Source organism: Leptinotarsa decemlineata, unplaced genomic scaffold, assembly GCF_025532065.1.
Source record: "Leptinotarsa decemlineata unplaced genomic scaffold, Ldec_3_MD MMD2_tig00026282_RagTag_RagTag, whole genome shotgun sequence".
NCBI classification, from domain to species: Eukaryota; Metazoa; Arthropoda; class Insecta; order Coleoptera; family Chrysomelidae; genus Leptinotarsa; species Leptinotarsa decemlineata.
Genome location: NW_027412668.1, coordinates 17503326 through 17523448, shown reverse-complemented (window position 1 = coordinate 17523448; position 20123 = coordinate 17503326). Strand labels below are relative to the sequence as shown.

General features: G+C 34.1%; 1 protein-coding gene across 2 annotated transcripts in view; it reads left to right on the top strand.

The window, feature by feature from the left end:
- Window positions 1–20123, top strand: part of Myo10A (unconventional myosin 10A) — a 184391-nt gene that overhangs the window by 100445 nt on the left and 63823 nt on the right. For both annotated transcript variants that reach the window (XM_074179939.1, XM_074179940.1), the window contains exons 6-10: window positions 36–248; window positions 2727–2905; window positions 5098–5327; window positions 7802–8018; window positions 14462–14690. In XM_074179939.1, the coding sequence (XP_074036040.1) occupies window positions 36–248; window positions 2727–2905; window positions 5098–5327; window positions 7802–8018; window positions 14462–14690 (1068 nt within the window). The remainder of the gene's footprint in view (window positions 1–35; window positions 249–2726; window positions 2906–5097; window positions 5328–7801; window positions 8019–14461; window positions 14691–20123) is intronic.

The window sequence follows — 20123 nt, the reverse complement described above, 5'->3', positions numbered from 1 at the left end:
TACCGTCACTGTAATCACTGAATATTTTTCAATAGGCATGGTCAAGAAGGAGTGGAAGTTGGATCCGATGTCGAAATCAAGTGGGCTGCTCATCTCTTGCAAATTTCTGCATCTGGCCTGCAAAGAGCCCTGACATCGAGAATCACGGAGGCAAGAGCGGAAAGAGTTTTTTCTCCTTTGAGCATCGATCAAGCGTTAGATGCCAGAGATGCTTTCGCCAAAGCGTTGTACTCGGCCTTGTTCAGTTGGTGAGTATTTTTTGCATTAAAATTTTGAGTTGGAAAAACGAAAAAACTATAATGTTTCTATCCATGATAATCATAGAACAATTTTCACAGCATAACTTTTATTCAAGACGTGTTTCACTATAAAGTAGCTTTTTCTGTTTAACCGGTATATTAAAATATTTCATAATGCGTTTTATAGAAACTACAAAATTCATTTACTAATTAATAATTCTAGAAATAATGGTAGATTTCAAGGGAAAGTAGTTACAATCCAATAATTGGCCAATAACGATTATTTCTAGTAATTTTTTTTAAACAAATTTGATGGCTTTCGCTTATTGATTTCCAGGGATTCCAACTGATTTCATTGCTGTCCATTATTTTCGTAGTTCATGTCTAAAGCATTGCTGCTCTCTTGAAAATTGGTTTTCTTACTTTGAAACTTCTTTTGTGTTCTGAAATTCTCATTTTGAAATTTCTAGATGTTCCATCTATATACATTTTTGGCATAACCCACTTGTAGACACCTGATCTATCATTATTTATAATACGTCAACGCAATATGTTACCTATTTTGTATGTTTGGTTCAGTTAGTAGTCTTTTCATTTTTTCTGATATTTTTTTGGTATAACAGTGTGTTGTGAGTATTTATCGGCCTGTTGAAATAGTTTTTTGTTAACGATTCATGAATCATATTCTGGTTGGAGTTGTTGTTGACTGCATTTCGCTTTATAAAATTCAGTTCCTCATCAGTGCTGATTGTTGTGTCTTGATGGATTGGTTTGCTGTAAATTATTATAATCATTATCAGTTGACCTAGTTTTTATATATGTTTTGTGTGAAGTGATTCTATCGAAATTATATAACTTCAGAACTCTCCATCTATTACGCTTCTGAATAACTTTCAATTTTAATAATTTTAATAAATTTCCATGTTTGTATAAATCACAAACGAAAAGGGTTGGCACTTCAAGGTATGAGTGCTCGCAAACTTGTAAATCGGAAAGAAAAAATCTATTTCCACCTATTTCCCGATTTTGTTGTTTTTTTACAAATTTTCTGTGGTGTATTGAGTACTATAAGTTCATTCTTACTCGGATATTTATATACCCTACGTAATCATAGTTGAGACTATCTCCTTAGGTACTCACTCGATCAAATTACCCCCCCCCCATGCCCCTCCCGGGTTGTGTGCCCAGGTCGCAAGCTCCCTCCTTACGGAAATGCTTCCTCAGGTTTGGACCTGGCGACCCTTTCCTTCCACCCCCGTTTCTTAAGGAAACGGTCCTCAATCCAGCTGCTGGCACTTCAGCAAGATTAATATCTAACCTCTTTTGGTTGGAAACCAGCCTTTAGGTGCTTTTATTTCCCTATCTAACTTCTCGGTTTAAATTTTATTTGGCTCTTGTTTGTCGCGGTATTCCTAATGATCAAATTACCTGTAACATCTACAACTTTTATATACCTAAGGTACAGCTTAATATGATTTTGTTCTAAAGGTTGATTTGAATATTTTGAACTTGTTTTCTTATTAACGTAGCTCATATGATGTTCCTGGATACGATTCCTGAATATTTTGCCAGTTTGACCAATATATTCCTCAGTTGTTATATCTATTTGGAGTCGTCTGACTTGTTCATTTTTTGTAGTCTCCAAAAACAATTTAACCTTCACTTTCTCCTCACCCATCTTTTCATAATACTCACAACAATCTGTCGGATGTTTCTCATATTCCCATTGATTTTCCACAAATGGCTTTCTGCGGTTCAATGCATATTTCACGAAAGGTTGTCACTGTCACTGTCAGTGATCAGAAAGTAATCATGCTCCAACCTGTTTATCTGTAAGAATTCTGGTTCGCTCATTTAGTTGAGGCTTGAAATTGATATTCCTTGACGTTGCAAGTTTGCATAAATTTTTTCCTGGAATACAAATGGGTTTTAACCCACCTGTATACCAGGTATTTCTGCCACGGTATGTGACTCTAAACGTGAAGTTTTTGACAATTGAGTACTTTGGAGTCATGTGGTCCGCGATGATCGTTCATGTACAATAGTCCAAAATTTCAATTTTACCCAATCCCATGTAGCTTAGCAGATTTCGCAGTATAAATTTCCTTTCGCCTAATTATAAGATGTAAAGGGGGTCGATTTGAGCATATTTACATTACTGCTGATAGTATCCAGGGTCAATTATGGTCGCTTGTATCAGGTCCAGCCAACAAACTAAAGACGCAAAAGTCATCATTTTGTATAGCATCATGTCTGTTTTCAGCCTACATGTCTTTCTGATATGATAGTAATTCGAACTACAACATACCTTTTCTGATGTTGTTTCTTTTGCGGATATTTCACAATACTTTTGTGACAATTGCATATAAAATGATCTCTAGATCCAAATCTCCAAAAATGTATAGTTGTTGTTGAAAACTGTTTGAATTTGAACTGCATGAAAACTTGACAATTGTAATATTATGAAATTTTAAATTTTACTTCCAGGTTAGTATCAAGAGTAAACTCGATTGTTCATAAAGGAGGATTACACGACGCAGCAAGGATATCTCTCTTGGATATTTTCGGATTCGAAAACCTCAACGAAAACTCATTCGAACAACTTTGCATCAATTTCGCTTCAGAATCACTGCAACTATATTTCAATAAACACGTTTTCAAACTTGGTGAGTGAAATAAAAATAAGTTAGTTTTATAATAGGTTCATATAGTTTCACAAACTTTATTTCCAAAAATATCACATGTTCATATAGAATGGAACTACCTAAACTTACCGCAAACCGTAACAGTCATTAGGAAAATGTTTTATTGCAGTACAAAGTAGGTCTATACTTTGTCCATCATAGCAAAAGAGTGCGCACGCGTAGTGCACGTGATCCCCAGACGAAGCTTCTTGTACAGAGTCGCAGTGAGGAACAACTGAAATTTAATAGTTTTTTAATGGGATGTGGCTGGTTATACGAATGTAGGGACACAAATCAGCAATTTCTTCAACCGTATCAGTAATTGACATTTCAAATCTTTATAACTTTTGAATACCATATGTGGTGTACACACCACAGGCGTTAAAACGTAACTCACCATTCCGACCCCTGTAGCGATATACCTGAATGAATTCTGCCAGCCGTTTGCAGTTGAATCTGATTGGTCAGCGTAAGGAGGCTTGTTTATTTTACTCAATAGATGCAAATGTGCGTGGTGAGCATGCTTTGATCACGCATCAATCATTGTTCGGGTTACTTTGTTTGTTGGATGAACAGAGTTTAGTTTGTGAGTGGGACCCAATAAGTTGCTTTTCAAAATCATTGTAAAACCTTCAACCCTTCATGCAGATGATGATTACCGATTTCAAAATAAATCGGTCGAGTGATATCTCAGTAAAGAGAGTTTAGAGTTCTCCATTAATTGCTGCTCAGTTTTTAAAAATTGATTCAATCATTTATAAGGTAAGGAGCTTTAAAATACCTACACAATGCATTTTCTAAAAAATGTGAAATTCACTCTAAAACAACGACTCAAAAAAGTAAATGCTGAAAATGTGGTACACCAACTTCTCACAAGTTATTTTCGAATTGTTATCATATTTTTTGGAGCACATGCGATATATCATTTCGTGATATACTTCAATGATTTATCTTTGCATGGGCGATTCAAGTCGTTTCTCATGTGTTTACATAACAAAATCCAAAGATTTCAAGCCGGGTGATCCAGGAGGTCGCTCAATATCACCTCTTTGTTCCATCCATCGACCTCGATACCTGTTCTTTTAATAATTACACACAGTTTATGAATAATGTGGAGGATCATTATTTTGTTGAAACCATATTTCAAAACATTTAAAGTAGAACTCATGTGAATGATATCTGATTTTTATTCCACAACGAATGTTTGAAATACAAACTGAGTAGAGAAATGTATCTTCTGTATAATTCAGTGTTCATATAGAAGTATTTGTTTCGAAAGATTTTTTCTCTTTCGTGTAATTCAATGTTTATATGGAAGTAACTGTTTCAGGACGACTTTCTTTCAGTTTGTCTCTGAAAGTTACTTCTTTGCATGATCTACACATCCATGTATAGAGTTACTTATTTTCAAATTGATTACTTCCTTCCTTTGTTTGGAAGATTCCCTCATCCTTTTTTTTTGTATCAAGATGAAGTAGTAGAAAGCCAAAAACTTTCTTTCCCAAAAATTGATCACTCCTAAAAATATAACCCCTTCAATTCAAATATTTCCTGTTCTGTATATGCAGGATAATTCTGTGTGATTTGAAAATACACTTTTTCTACACTTATTTTACTGAAGAGGTCCCAATTCTAAGTTATCAAACTGTATGTGTTAATAATGAAATCTTACATGTGGAAACTACAAAATAAACCTAGATTCATATGGAGAATTTGTCTATTGAAATCTGTTTTTCCGATAACCAGCCACAACCCCCAAAGGGGTCTCACCTTTATTTAATTTATTAACTCGAAATTTTGATTTCAATCTCCAAGTTTCGGGTTCAAAGTCAAAATTTTGAAATTGGAGTATCAATGTTGAGATTGAAGTCATAATTCCAAGATTGAAGTCGAAGTTTGAAATTGGACGTTGAAATTTAGTGTTTCAATGTCGGAATTCCCATGAAACAAATAATAAAAATATGTGGCCATTCTGCGCTCCTGTATGTTTTGATGGATAATAATTTCCAAACACGTATTACGATTTTTGTAATATTTCACTTTCATCTGTAAGTTTCAATATGAATTATATCAAGTATCGACCATTTATATTCAAGTGATGGATCTTGACACGGAAAATATTAACCAAACAAAAATATACAACTGAATTCACAATATTATTCTCTTTTTTTCAGAACAACAGGAGTACGCCAAAGAACGACTCGAATGGACGAATCTGAGTTGGGCTGACAATACACCTGTTATTCATCTCTTGGGCAAAAAACCTGTAGGAATTCTCCACTTATTGGATGATGAAAGCAATTTCCCGAAAGCCTCTGATTCTTCGTTTTTAGAAAAATGCCATTATAATCATGCTCTGAATGAACACTATTGTCGACCCAGAGTGGGAGGAAGGGAGTTTGGGGTAATTCTTACTGATTTCTGTTCTTAAACAATTCCTTGTTCACAGTCATTTTGAGTTATTGAGCTGAAGCTGTTGAAAATGACACTGCTCGAACACAACATGAAATAGCTGGACAAAGAGCGAAGCATATTATTCAACGATTCAATTTAGAATATGGTTGTTGAATATTTGATTTCATTGGTCAGGTATTATTCAAAAAAATGTCCCTTCCTCTTCGGTCCATCTAGTTTTAATATCCAGGGACTTCTGCACGTGTCCCTCTACTATATTGTTATAAATGCCCTGGATTAGTATGACTAGGCCTTCTGTATAAACCAGTATTTTGTGTCCATTATGGTCCAGAAGATATAGTAACATTATACCTTCTGTATTCTGATATTATTTAGATTAACGCCAGGAACATTTATCGAAATTAGCGAATTTAGGTTTTACTGAAATATCTTCGAAATCGAACAGAATTCCCTGAATTTCAACAATTCAGTTACACGCCGCTATTAGGAACTCCGTTAACCACTTTCTTCAGTCTGCTCCAGACGAAAGCGAGCCTTTCCAACTGAAATGGAAACACCATTTCACCATTATTCTTCCTAGTATGATTCAAAATTACAATAGGTAAAAATAACGATCCTTTTGTGAGTGCCTCATTCGTAACAGTTGCACTTTCTTCAAATTAGTCTGTCTCAGATAACTTTGTTTTATTGGAAGGATCATTGCATATTCAGATAAAAAGTTATTCTCTCCACCAGCACAGCTAACTGTAATAAATTGTTAGAATTGTTAGTGGTTCATCCATACACAATCCTTTCGTTTGAATTATTCATTCGTAATTTTTTTACTTATGATGCACTGTTTGAAGCCTTTGATAAAGTAATAAATATTACTGGAGTTTTATTTCAACATCAAACCGTTGTTTTAACACCTCGACACATGTTTTGATCACCAAGTGATCATCTTCAAGAGGAAGATTAAACTTCCTCTTGAAGATGATCACTTGGTTATAGAAACACGTGTCGAGGTGTTAAGATAACGGATTAGTGTTGGGATAAAACTCAAGTAATATTAGTAATTTTTTAGTCCAACATCTTTTTCTATCGACCGCAGGTCATTGTAGACTTCTGGTAAACTCCTCATTTTTTTCTAGCCAACTTCCGTTTTCTTCCATATGACTTCGTGGTTTTTGTAGTTCATCTAAAGAATCGACAATCCAAATAGCAGATCTAATGTGAATTCCACTTCCTCATCAGTTATAGGTAAATTCGTTATGACATCCTATCATTTTTGTCATCAACCTGTAGAAATTTCATCTATACTAAACATAATTTTTGGGGATCAATATATCTTCCGCTATCACTATTCCAGGTTTCAAATTGTGAGATCCAAAATGCAGCAAAAATTCTTATTCTCATGTAAACATCTACAATGTTTACATCCATTTTTCATTGAGTTGTGACATGTGGTGATCGAGGAACTAATAGGATATGATGCAGTAGATTTTCTAATCACGTGTCAGTACTGTTATATTTTTTTTGCATTTTGTGCACCTTTCTTTGTAGAATTTTGTAGAATTTCGAAAATTCATTTGCAGGTAGGTGTTTTGGTTTTCTACATTTGTATCTGACTCTTTTATTATTGATGATTTATTTCTCTGTCACTTGGTCTCGTATATTTGTTTCAAGTATATGTATCTACTTTTGCCAAGGTTTTATTTTCATCTAGTTTTTATTCATCGATTTTATCCAATTGATTTTCAACTTATTTTGCTTTGTTACTGAACATCTGTACTGCAACCTGAACATTTTTGACTCAAACCAAACAATTTTTCCGTTATTCTGCTGTCCAAGTTGGACAGGAGATTTTTGAACAATGACTAATCTAAAGGTTTTCCCACTTCATAAATACTACAATATTTTAAATATATTGTCTGCTGATCCACTGTCGGTGTAAAATGCAAGAATCAACTGAAAAACTTTTCTGTCAATAATTTTTTCCAATCATCCGTTCATATTATACATCAGATGACGGTCTCTCTCCTAGTTATTGAATTGGAACTGATGTTGAAGTTTTATTTTCTAAGATTTATCAAATGGTTTACCTATATTACTTTTCCAATGAACAGTTAGATGTTTTGTTACCTTCTTAGAGAATATTTTCATTTGGAAACTTGAGGTTCTTCAGTCATCAAATATTTGAAAGACTTCGTAGCTTCTAAGTTGGTTTTGAAATGCTTTTTCAAAAATTCTGATTCAATTGGAAATATAAGCAATTTTGATATCGGTAAATGCTATCGATTTTAAATTTTCCCAATTGTATTTGGACAACAAATAATATCGACATAAATTGAAAAAAGGAAAAACAGATATGACTCGATTAGATACAGGTCAAAATTTGACTTGTATTCAGTTATTTATTGATTCATGATAAAAATTTGATGCTATTCAAGTTCACAGTTACATATCTTTGTTTCTACTTTCCAGATAAGGCATTTTGCCGGACAGGTGTGGTATTCTGTGGATGGATTCCTTGACAAAAACCGTGACGCATTGAGGCCGGAAGTGGTTGAATTACTAGCGTCAAGTAAAGACGCTTTAGTGAGTTCCATCGCCAAGCCACTCCTGAACTATGCTCAAACTAGGACCCTTCCAAGAGGAGCGAACGGTCGCTTCGTTACAATGAAACCGAGAACTCCTACTGGTAAGTCCATATATACTATATTTCTCTGAATCTAGAGTTGGAATCATCCAAAAGTCCAGTATCATGTATGGTCTCAACAATTTAAAAAAAAATAATTCATTCGGGCGACACTAGACTTTTATGGTCTTCGGAATATGAAAATAGCAAAGAATGGTAACTGTAGACAGTTACCAGTCATAACTGATCAGTTCATTTTAACAAATGTTAGGTAACCCTAACGACAAGATGGAAATTTGATGATATATGAAATAGACTATGGGGTCTATGACAAAAAATATATTGGTGGTTAGACTATACACGCCATTAAAACTTGTTTCGAAAAACACGCAGCACATATCCGATTATGGAGACCAGAAAAGTCAAGTGTCGCTCAACATGCCTTGGAAATGGGCCAACTTTTGGATGATTTCGGGAGTCTGAAAATAGTAAAGCCTGAAAACTATTATCAGTGACAAAGATCCCAGCCCAAACAGCTCACTTTAGAAAATTGACAAGAACTTTTACGAGAAAATCTTTCACCAATTTATAACCAAGAAGTCATGAAGAAAATGAAGGTACCCTGTTAGATGGAAATAGGCGAGGCTAAGAGTTAGAAGCCAATCTACTTCGCCTTCTGAAGTCACCAATTCAGTGAAAAAAGTATTTTCATTTTATTGTTCCAAAGCGAGGCTTGTTTAGGAATTACTACATGCCAGAGATTTCAGTAAAAAGCCCATTGTTCTGAATGATCTGGGTTATTCAATTCACCTTGAATGAAGGATTCAGGAACAGTATCAAATTGAAAAAAAAAACGAAATGTCAATTATATGACTATTATTGCAGTATATAATAATCGCCCCACTGATGGCCATTTGCATATATTTTTTCAAGGATTTCAATGAACTGCAAATGTACGAAGAGCTTTCTGAATTTCGATCTGCTTCTGCCCACTAGATACGCGTTACTGAGAGCTTTCGCGTTGGTGAGGGCGCTCAGTTGCAATAATAATCTCGGCTGTACCTACAGTGTGTGTTTGATTGTACTTCTTGATGAACATTAGTTTCCATCCTCTTTCAACTTTCGAGATTTGAGAAGCAGTACTTGATGATATTCTTTCCATTATGTTTTTTTTTTTCTCATAACTTTTGACTCGAATATTGATAACTTAAATATTACGAAACTTTTAGAATATATCAAATTGAAGAAAAAATGGGTTATTCCCACAATTTGGCATTGATGATTTATATTTGAGGATGTATAGCACGAATACTTTGAGAGTATATTCAGGGCTGATACTATCTTTCCCAACTGAAGTAAATTCATCAACACTTTTTTGACTTACTTCAACAAACATTTTCCTCTGACATTCTTGGAACTGAATACCTAATTCAAGATTCATCAGTACCACAGAAATAATATTATGTGGAATACTACCAGAGTCAGTAATTTGATGAATATAATATTTGATGAGTATACCTACTTGTGAAAAAAAATTATACCTAACGACATAATCGGAATAGTTGATGAAATAGGTACTAAAACTTACTATAGCTATGACGGAGTATCTATTTCTCTAGTAGTATCGCCCCTTTTATCTACTTAGCTCATTATCCAGATTATATGAGTTGGTAGTCTATAATAAATTTGTCAGGTTCTTTGAGAAAGTGAAACTCTTTAGCAAATTTTTACCGTTGCTGCAAATTCTCCTGATAATTTTCATTTACTTTACAAAATGTTGAGCCATGCTTGCTATGGTTCAATGAAAAAAATCCATATTTGATATAGCCAGCATCTATTTTTCTAATTTTTATGCTCGTACACGCTTCGGCATTATTCTTTGTGGAAGTAATAAAGAGTTGTAAGGATCTTACGTATCACGTATGAATTAGAAATAAAAAAAAAACTATGACTGTACCAGCACTGTTCATTCATGACTTTACAGAATTTAAATATGAAACATGAAGCCATCTCAAACACTTTAATGATATAATGTATATATCGTGTATAACCGTGTTAGGAATCACACGTTAAAAGGTAAGACCTCGTTAGTCCTTTGCTTGCACAAGTTTTTCAACTGCTGAGAGCTGTTCAATTAAAATTTTTTTTTGCTTATTTTTATTTTAATGTAATTTCATTTCACGTTTCATTGCTAAATATAATTGAAATTCTTAGAAATTCATTTGAATTTCATTTGTTATTTTAGATATTTCAAATCATATCAGTATCATATTGACAACGAGTAAAATTCACCATGTCACATTTTCACCACTTTTAGATAATCGTACCAGTATAATTCTGTAAACGATCATTGGAGATGCAAGTTCACATTTAGCACTAGTTGAGAAAAAAAAGTCAAATTGTGCTTTTCATATCCTCTCGCAGCCATGTAAACTGTTTTGCTACCCTTTTCTGCCAGTACTTTGCCAGTTTTCAGATTCGAAAAAAGGTATTAGCGTTGAAAATTCTATTTGGGTTTTTAATAGCATTTGCTAATTTTCATCTCCTCATGTGTTCTAAAATCATTCGGTTGTAGGATACATGGTTCATTTATTTATATCTGGATGGCTCTTTGGGAAGCCTATGCACCACTTTTTACAGGGTATACTACCCTGAAAACTGACATTACATTTTCGGGCGAATTCCTCAAAATTGAACACGATTTTTTCCACATTGGAAATTCTTTATTGACCAAATCTGCTGCTACTCCACAGAAAACTCAGTACATGGTTCTAGTCTTTCCGTTATTCCTTTGTGTCTGAAAGTTTCTCAAATAATCTCATTCTGTTTGTCTGTTGCTCTGTGAGGTACACCCTTTTTCAATTCTTTAATGTATTGAACATGTTTGGATTTATCCATTCTGTGAAAGAACAAAAATAAGTGACACTAATTATGGGCAATGAGAGCACAAATTATGGACATGCTGGTCCAAAATTGGTTCCACTCATCTTGAAACTTCCAATGTGGGCTCATGAAAATTTTAATGGGAAAAATGACAAATGACTAGTGTCCGACCGAAACTGGTTTTTACAACCGAAAACGAATTTCGGCAACGGTCTCAGTTTCGACCGAAACCGAAACTTCCTTACAAGGATTAGGTTTTGAGGGAAAAATAAAGAAAAGGTTAGTTAGTCTTTATTTTTTTATCTTCAAATCACAACGTTATGCAGTTTTCGACATTTTTACTTATTGATAATCAACATAAAAAATCCTTATTTAAGAAAAAATATTAATTGCACTTCAAAAATACTTAAAATACAGCTTAAAATAAATGAGGTGTTTATTTTAAGCTGTAGAGTAGGTGTAGATCCTTCTTTTTAATATTATTGATAGGTTTTCAAAAATAATAAACATAAAATTACTTATTTGAGTTGTTACCTAATATCAGTTGTATGAAATTTAACGAGCCGAACATCACCGATCTCATTCGGGAACTCTCGAATGCAGTTTCGGTTTCGGTCGTAGTTTCGGCAGGTTTGCCGCCTAAACCGAAACTAAATCGAAACCCGTTTTTTTGCCGAAACTCGACCGAAATCGAAACTGAACTTTTGGTCGTACACTACAAATGACTAATGAATGTGTTAACTTTTCTCCATACAATTCACCCAATCTGGGCCGTAGTGTCTATCTTCGGTACAGTAAAAAAATTGACTGTTTTTAAAACATTTTTTTCCACATATTTTTTATCGAAAAACAGCAAAAAACTCTACAGTTTCCACACAAACGTAATAGTATGTTTTTATTGAGACCTATCCTATGGAATGGAAGTAAGGGTAACGCATCCTTACCCTTCAATTCACACCACTGAAAACATAGATTTACTACAATGCAATCGCATCACACTTGGTTGCCTTTTTTTTAGGAATTTGAATTGCCAGACCTATAATGAGTACTTGACCAGTATTGGTACATTTTATTATTACAATGAAATGTGAAAAAAATTCTGGTCACACCACTAATCGCAATGCTTTTGGACCAGGATTCTCATTCATCAAATGATAACCTTGATTTTGCTTTCAATATAACTTAGTAGTAGAAGTATGTATAATTTTGAAAATAGTGAAAAAACAAAAGAAGTATAGGGTTTTCCAATAAAGGGGCTTTCAAACTTTGACAATTGATAACGGCCATCTTATTGAAGCTACATCTGTCAAATTAGTTTTTCCTTCATTCAATTTGTTTTGGCAAATCACCATAGATGGATATATCATTTAACAACACGTGCATGTTTCATCAAAATGAGTGTTCTGTTCGGGCAACTTACCGCGCGCTTCGCCTATTTCACTGTCGTTATAATCGTCCTACCGAGAGAACTCTCCGCGATGTGGTAGATAAATTTGCGTCTAATGGTTCAGTAAACGATCGAACAACACTCGTACGTCGACGAAATGCATGATCTGCAAGATCTGGCGGCGGCATCGGTCCATATTTCTTCGAGAACGACGTTGGCCAGGCCATCACTATAGGTTGATAATTACCAACTTCTTTTGACATGTGGTTTCAACAGGACAACGTTATGTGTCACACGAGCGATTTGAGGACATGTCCATCTCACAATGGAGTGATGTGAACTGGCCACCGAGTTTTTGCGATTTGACCCCGTTAGACTTTTTTTGTGGAGTTTTCTTAAGTAGCAGGTGTATGCGAATGAGCTACAATCCAGAGCCAACATAACCCATGCCATCGATCAAATTCAGCCTGATTGATGGTTTATTTATTTCACATGACCCATCGAAGTCAGTAGCGATGTTTTTCGGAACCGCGGTGGTAGTGCGCCCGACTCACGATCGGAAGACCGTGGGTTTGATTCCTGCCTCGACCAGATATTTTTCTCGAGTGAATTTATTTGGTTGAAGCTGGGATGATTCTGCAAACGTGTTAGGAATCACACGTTAAAAGGTAAGGCCTCGTTAGTTCTTAGCTCGCACAAGTTTCTCAACTTTTAAGAGTTGTCGTTCGTAGGGGGGCGACAGCTGATTAACGGAAAAACAGATTTTGAACAGATTTTTTTAAAATGAAATTTGAGTTGTGCAAATCGCTGGTGATTTCGTAAATTATCCTATTGTGATATTATATATCATCCAGCACTTCCACAGGCTGATGCAGCTAGATTACAAAACATTAAAAATTCCTGCTTACGTTTTTCTCATGATACACGGAAATTTGATCATATTAGTATGAAATTTAAAAAACAGAATGGCTCAAATCAGATAACTTCTGAAAACTCCATTTATTTACTTGACGCACAAAGTTCTGAGATCTGGCAAACCTACGTATATCTTTGATAAACTTATCGTGTTTAAAAACCTCAATAGGATGAACACAAGAAAAAATAATTTGCTAGTTATTCCCTAACACTCAAGTGCACTGAGTGCACTTGAGCAAGAAAAAATTGAAAATCTTACTTCAGACACTATAGATTTGCTTTTAAGACAGACCTGTATATGATAATTATTTACGCTATGGTAAAAAATAAGGTGAAAAATATCTTTGAGAAATTTAAGTACCAATTTGATTTTAATCTGTTTAAAAAATCTGGTTTTTCGTTAATCAGTTGTCGCCCCCATACGAACGATAACTCTCAGAAGTTGAGAAACTTGTGCGAGCTAAGGACTAACGAGGCTTTACCTTTTAACGTGTGATTCCTAACACGTTTTATACTTCATATTTACACTAGTATAAATTGTTCTGAAATATGTAGATTGAGGTTTTTTTAAGTATTTTTGATTGTATTAACGCAAATTGTCAAACATTAGTTGTTTAGTTTTCTCTAATGTACTCATTATACTTCTTGCAAGGTCAGGTTGAAAAGCAGCCTAGGCTGATACTTCATCTTTCCGCCGACACTTAATTACTGTTCCGAATTTTTGTATTTTATTTTCATTATGTTGATGAATCTGTTCAAAAAATCTGTTTGAAATCTGTTTTTCCGTTAATCAGCTGTCGCCCCCATACGAACGACAACTCTCAGAAGTTGGGAAACTTGTGCGAGCTAAGAACTAACGAGGTCTTACCTTACGTGTGATTCCTAACACGGTTGCAGAATCATCCGAGCTTCAATGAACAAAGATATTATTATTATTATATGTGGTCACACGTTAGTGCATAAAAAACTGAGGCTGATACAAACAGTTTAAATCGAATATGAATACTTTGAACAATACCTACATTTATATTTATCATGAAGTTGTGCGGGTGCTATGAATTTCATATTGTATCAAAGCTGTCCGTTAAAATTATAATCTAACATAATTGTATACGTGAAACACTTAAATTTCACTTCATTTCCATTCTATAAATCGATAAATATCACCTTTTTGTCGTAAAGAAATACCAGCCATTTAAATGTTATATCTCTAAAGTCATCGTAAAATTTGTCTTTAATGACCAACTGATAACTAAAAGGCGATCGTTCCGTTCGACCATGAAGCGACTAACATAGTTTTCCATTCTTTATTTTTCACCAGTTGCTGCGAGATTCGGTGATAGCCTTCATCAACTGCTGGAGTCGATGTCGAGGTGCAACCCCTGGTTCATACGATGCATCAAGCCGAACGACGACAAATCTCCAATGAGGTTCGACATGCCAGTTGTCCTGGAACAGCTCAGGTACACGGGGATGCTGGATACGATAAGGATCAGACAGTCGGGATATCCCATCAGGATGAAGTTCCATCAGTTTGTCGATAGATATCGGTAAGTTTGAATTAAAGCCTTCATGTGTGTCGATAACCGGGAACAGAACCACAAGTGAAGTGAATTGACTGTTGTCAAACATTTAATTGTACTTTAATGAAAATCTGGATAACTTCCACGAATACTATTCATGGTTAGGAGTTTCATTTCTGTGTTTGATATATTCGAATCTACAATATTCAATTTCAATTTGGGGAACAGCTAATTCATCGATGCCATAAGAGACCGCAAAATGAAATAGTTTGTTGATTAATTACCGAATTTATACAATGTGTCCGCAAAGTATGGAATAAATAAATTAATTAAAGTAGGTACAAGATATCCCCTTAAAAACTGAAGGTATGTTGGCCCGTCTAAAGTACCGTCGAAAAAGTAGGGTCCGATGATCCTGTTTCTTACAATGCCAGCCCGTACATTTACCTTTTGCGGGTATTGTGAATGATGCTCACGCATCATGCTCACATAAGAAATACTTGTTAGCACGGTTACTGTCAAATACAGCAAGGACTACAGTTCGAACATTTAAAATAAAGACATGTGTTTATCACTTGATTACTTTTCCATTGTAAAATTAATCATTAGAAAAAAATATAAAATAATTAATTAATTTCTAATTTTATTAGATATCAATAAAATTTATTTCCTAAGCGCACATCTTTCAAATTCTGTTCGTTAGACCCCAAGTATCATACCTTTTCGGAATCAGCTCGTTATGGATTACCTAAATCTGACACCAAATGCAGGGTGTTGCATTTAAAAAATGACCGATGACGTCATCACATTAATATGGAACACCCTGTATAATGAAATTTTATTGTGAAATATAGAATATTGAAATTAAAAATAGACGTGTTTCAGGTTTTTGTAAAACGACCTTTGGTTTTGGAAATATCGAATTTATTCCATACTTTGCGGAGACACTGTATATATCAAACACGTGATGTTGTGAATATTCATTGCCGTTTCATCCATTCAGTATTCAGAAACCGCAAACGTTGAACTTCATTTCACGAAAAAAAAAATATCTGCCACGATACAAGACAAACTAAAAAATTACTTATTGGAGGATGAATCTCCATTTTGACGTTGAAATATTCAATAATCTCCTAGAAAAAATAAATTGAATAAAACTCAACTCAACTCAAGTTTGAATTAAAATATTCATTTAATCATTATTTGTTATCCTTCCGGTCATAAACATTTTTGTTTTTTGGAACTAATAAAAACAATTATTATTTTTTGGAAAAAAAGTTATATCTAAAAAACTAGTTCAATTTCTAAACAGAGCCAGTTTATTCTTTTAAAAATGATAACATGATAACAAAGTCGAGTTGATAGTTTGACAGGTATGAATGATAAAATGATGAAACTTTGTGCAATTGAAGGAAAATTTTTAATTGTATATTGGAAAATTGGTTATTCGTAAAGACTAGCCAAAGAGTATTTGCTGTAGATTTTTGAAGAGAGTATTTTAAAATATTGAAAGAAACTTATTTATGTTTTTTCAAAAGGACTGTAAAGTATGAGTTTAAGTCGGTTGATGAGAGGTCTGGGAAGTATGGTGAGAGAAGCAGAACTTCGGTTAATTTTAGGATGGTGATTTGTGAAACGTGCGATGTCGAGGAGCAGAATCGGACGTTTTCTGTTAATCAGTGCTGGCTGCTGACACAATTTTCGATACATTTCGTCGATTTTCTACTGTGATAGTTTGGTCTTGTTGCAGAAAGTTATAGTGAATCACACCTTTCAGTGAACATGGTCTCTTTTAGTGGCTTTTTGCTTTTGGTACATTTCTTCATAAAAAAATACGTACAAGTTTCAAACAAGAAGTAGGAAGCCAAAAAGCTTTATATAGAAAGCTAATTTGAAAGCTATAAATCATAAAAATAGTTAAAATAAACTTATTTTTTAGAAACGCTAGTCATTCGAGTGAAAACTCTTTTTTAATATTCTCGCAGATATACTAATTGAAAGTTGTCAACATCGTTGTCGCATCAGCAAGCTTTATGTCTTCTATACGAAGAAAAGTCAAAATTGACAGCAATTATTGACACCCTAACCCCTAGTTTATAATAATGCAAGGTAAGGTGAGGTAAGGTAATGCAGAGAGGTAAGGTAAGGTAGGTATCCATTTTTTGACGATCACGAAAAAGTAAAGTATGAAGAATGGCCATAGTGATTATAGGTTCTGGTTATTTTTAGGTTGGCAGAAATGCATAAACAAATATTGACTTATTGACATCCATTTCCATAATCTTGACAGCAGCAATCATTCATATGGAATAAATAATAATAGCAGTGGAGCCCACGATGCAAAATGGGGATTTACCCGAGCGTCATAGAGACCTATTAGGTTGCAAAGCTTAGATGATAAGAAGAAAAAATGTTATATAATATATACTTTTTCATCGGTCGGGGACACCTGCTACAGATTATTAAATATGTAAAAAAACTGTTGCATGGACATACTCGAGCGCGTCAGATATTGATACCATCAATGTCCTACGTATTTTTAATAATGTTGGTATGTTAATCTGATCGTTGGCATGATGTGGGTGGTTGTACGTAAGGGTTAAAAATGAAAAAAAAAATAATCGAGCGCGTCAGATTTTCTAAGGACTCTGAAGCTCTCATTCAATAATCTGACGATTTCGATCTGACGCAAACTCGCGGCCATTATTATAATGTGCAAAAAAATCGTCATTTTGAAATACTCAAGCGCGTCAGATCAAGATATATATGGTTCATCTTTATGGTTTAGATGTGCTGTCTCAAAATCTGACGATTATCTAGAGGTATTCGCCTAATCTGACAAAAAAATATTTTTTTAATTTTTTTTTGATCATTGAACTTAATTAATTGGACAGCTCAGGAAATAGCATGCGAATAAATAAGTGTATGTTTTTTAAGTAGAATACTTGTATTTATAAAATAATAATTGAAAAAATGATCAAAAAAATTTAATTTTTTATAATCAATTGATTAATTAATGAAAAAAAGAGAAAGGAAACTTTCTATGTTTTTTACCACTTTTATTTGTAACAAACGTTACTGCAGTTACTTATACAATATATAAGTTTGAAAATGTCCTTATAGGACAAAACTGCAGTAACGTTAGTTACAAATAAAAGTGGTAAAAAACATAGAAAGTGTTAGTTACAAATGAAAGTGGTAAAAAACATGGAAAGTTTCATTTCTCTTTTTTTCATTATGATTTCCTACCACGTAGTAACGGCTACATCCCTCAATTAATTGATTCATTAATCATCATCTTCATCACGAACGAGTCTCTGTGATCAGCTGTGATGGCGTCATGGCAACAGAATTCAGAGTGGAGACGGAGTGAGAGAGTAATAGATAGAGAAAAAGTGAAAAAGGAATAGAAACGCGGAGAGAGAAATATAGGCATCACGCAGCTGCACGTATTAAACTTTCTCGACGAATTTTTGCTATTTTGGCTTGCGGAATTCGTCAGATTATATATTTTTCGATATCCTTGAATTATTTTCTTCAAAATAAAAAAAAATTAGCTGCGCTCGAGAATGTCGAAATGACGTTTTTTTACAACTTTGCTGCCCTCCCCTTTCTTTACGTCACACTCAAATTGTCAGATTACTGGAATATACACTTTTTAGCATGTAATTAACTCACCCTACCTAATTTCTCGAGAATTTCTGATGATATCTTTTTTTTACTAATCTGATCCTTTATCCTTCACGGGCGGCCTCATATATGGGGCTCATATTTGGTGGAGGTACTTATCCGGGTACAAGGTATCCCCCTGTATATTAATCTGCCGCGCTTCAGTAAATCCCGAAATCCCCGCTTGGGCTCCCCTATTATAACTATCGTTTCTATAATATTATAGAAGACGCATATTTTATATCATTAATAGAACAATACCCAATAATTTATGATAAAAAAAATAAAAATGTTTAAAACAAATCAATGAAGGAGAAGTCATGGCAGGTGATTGCCAAAATAGTAGAGCAACCAGAGTAGCAATGTCAAAGGCGATATAAAGTTTTGAGAGACAGATATACCAAAAAAAAAGAAGTGGCTCAGTGCGGAAAGTCTGTTACCGAAGCAACTGTTAGGAGAGAATGGCCTTTATTCAGGGCAATGTTATTTTTGGATGACCACATACAACCCAAAAGAATGTAAGTATATGTATATTGAATACTGATCAGAATTGTAATTTTGAAGTTTATTTTTTTGTAGGACCGAAAGTAATATACCCAATACAGGCAGTATTTCGCAAATGAGCTGTGCATCGAGTAGCAGAAGTGTAATTAAAAACGACGAAACAACTTGGGATCACCTCCTCAATATTGTTGATTACCATGCTAGTGGAGCCCATGAAAATGAAGGCTCTCGGTTAGAAGTTGAAGTGATAGAAAATTCCGAAGGTGTAAAACTACGCAAATCTTTCAAAAACACTTATTCAAATTGAAAAAAAAGAAAATGGGAAGAAGATATTGTGGAAGCTGTCACAAAAATTACTATTTTTTTGTGATAGGTACTGCAGTTTTGTTTTGATTATTTTGTGACAATAAGAATTTGACTTCCTCATGTAATATTTATTTACTTGCCACCAACCTAGAAAGTAGATACAATATTTTTTGTTCATGGGAATGTAAAAAAAAACAATTGGTAGAATAAAAAATGTTATTTAAAGATCAAAGTTAATTAGTCTATCGACAAAGTAATAAAAATATCATTTGAATATATGGAGCTCAATTGAAACTGAAAAGTGTAATACTTTATATAGTAAAGGAAACATCCATCAAAAGAAATCAAATTTCACAATGCGACGTTTAAGTTTATCTGGTGACATTACCTTTACACCATTCGGATATATCCTTCAAAGTTCATGGTATGGCGCTTTCTGATTGGTCGGAGGTAAGAACGCAACGTAGAAAGTTGAAAATAGCCAACTTGTTACCTTGCGTTACCTTGCCTTACCAACGTTACCTTACCTTACTTTTTATCTAGTAGGCAAGTGTGTTTTCTCAATGCTTCAACTTTCTTACCTTACCTTACCTCGTTACTTTGCGTTTTTATAAACTAGGGGTTGAATGGAAAACAATTTCAAATGATTTCTGATCAAGCAAATTATAATTTGAAACGAAAATAACGTGAAATTTAATTTCAACAATATCTGATATCAGATAAGTTAATTCGAAAAATATGTGAACTTTTCCGTTCCAATGTAATAAATACCTACGTTAATGCGTCCAACTGATATGTGACGAAATCGGCAGGTACTTGATGAAAATCGATAACGTATTGAAGAAAAACTTTATTGCGAGGTTTTCACTAAACAGTAAAGACACGCCTGAAGAAGCTTTTGTATAGCGAAACACGTGTTGCGTTTTTGTAAGACGATTCAGTAAAAATCACACAATAAAGTGTTTCTTGAATGTTTCAGAT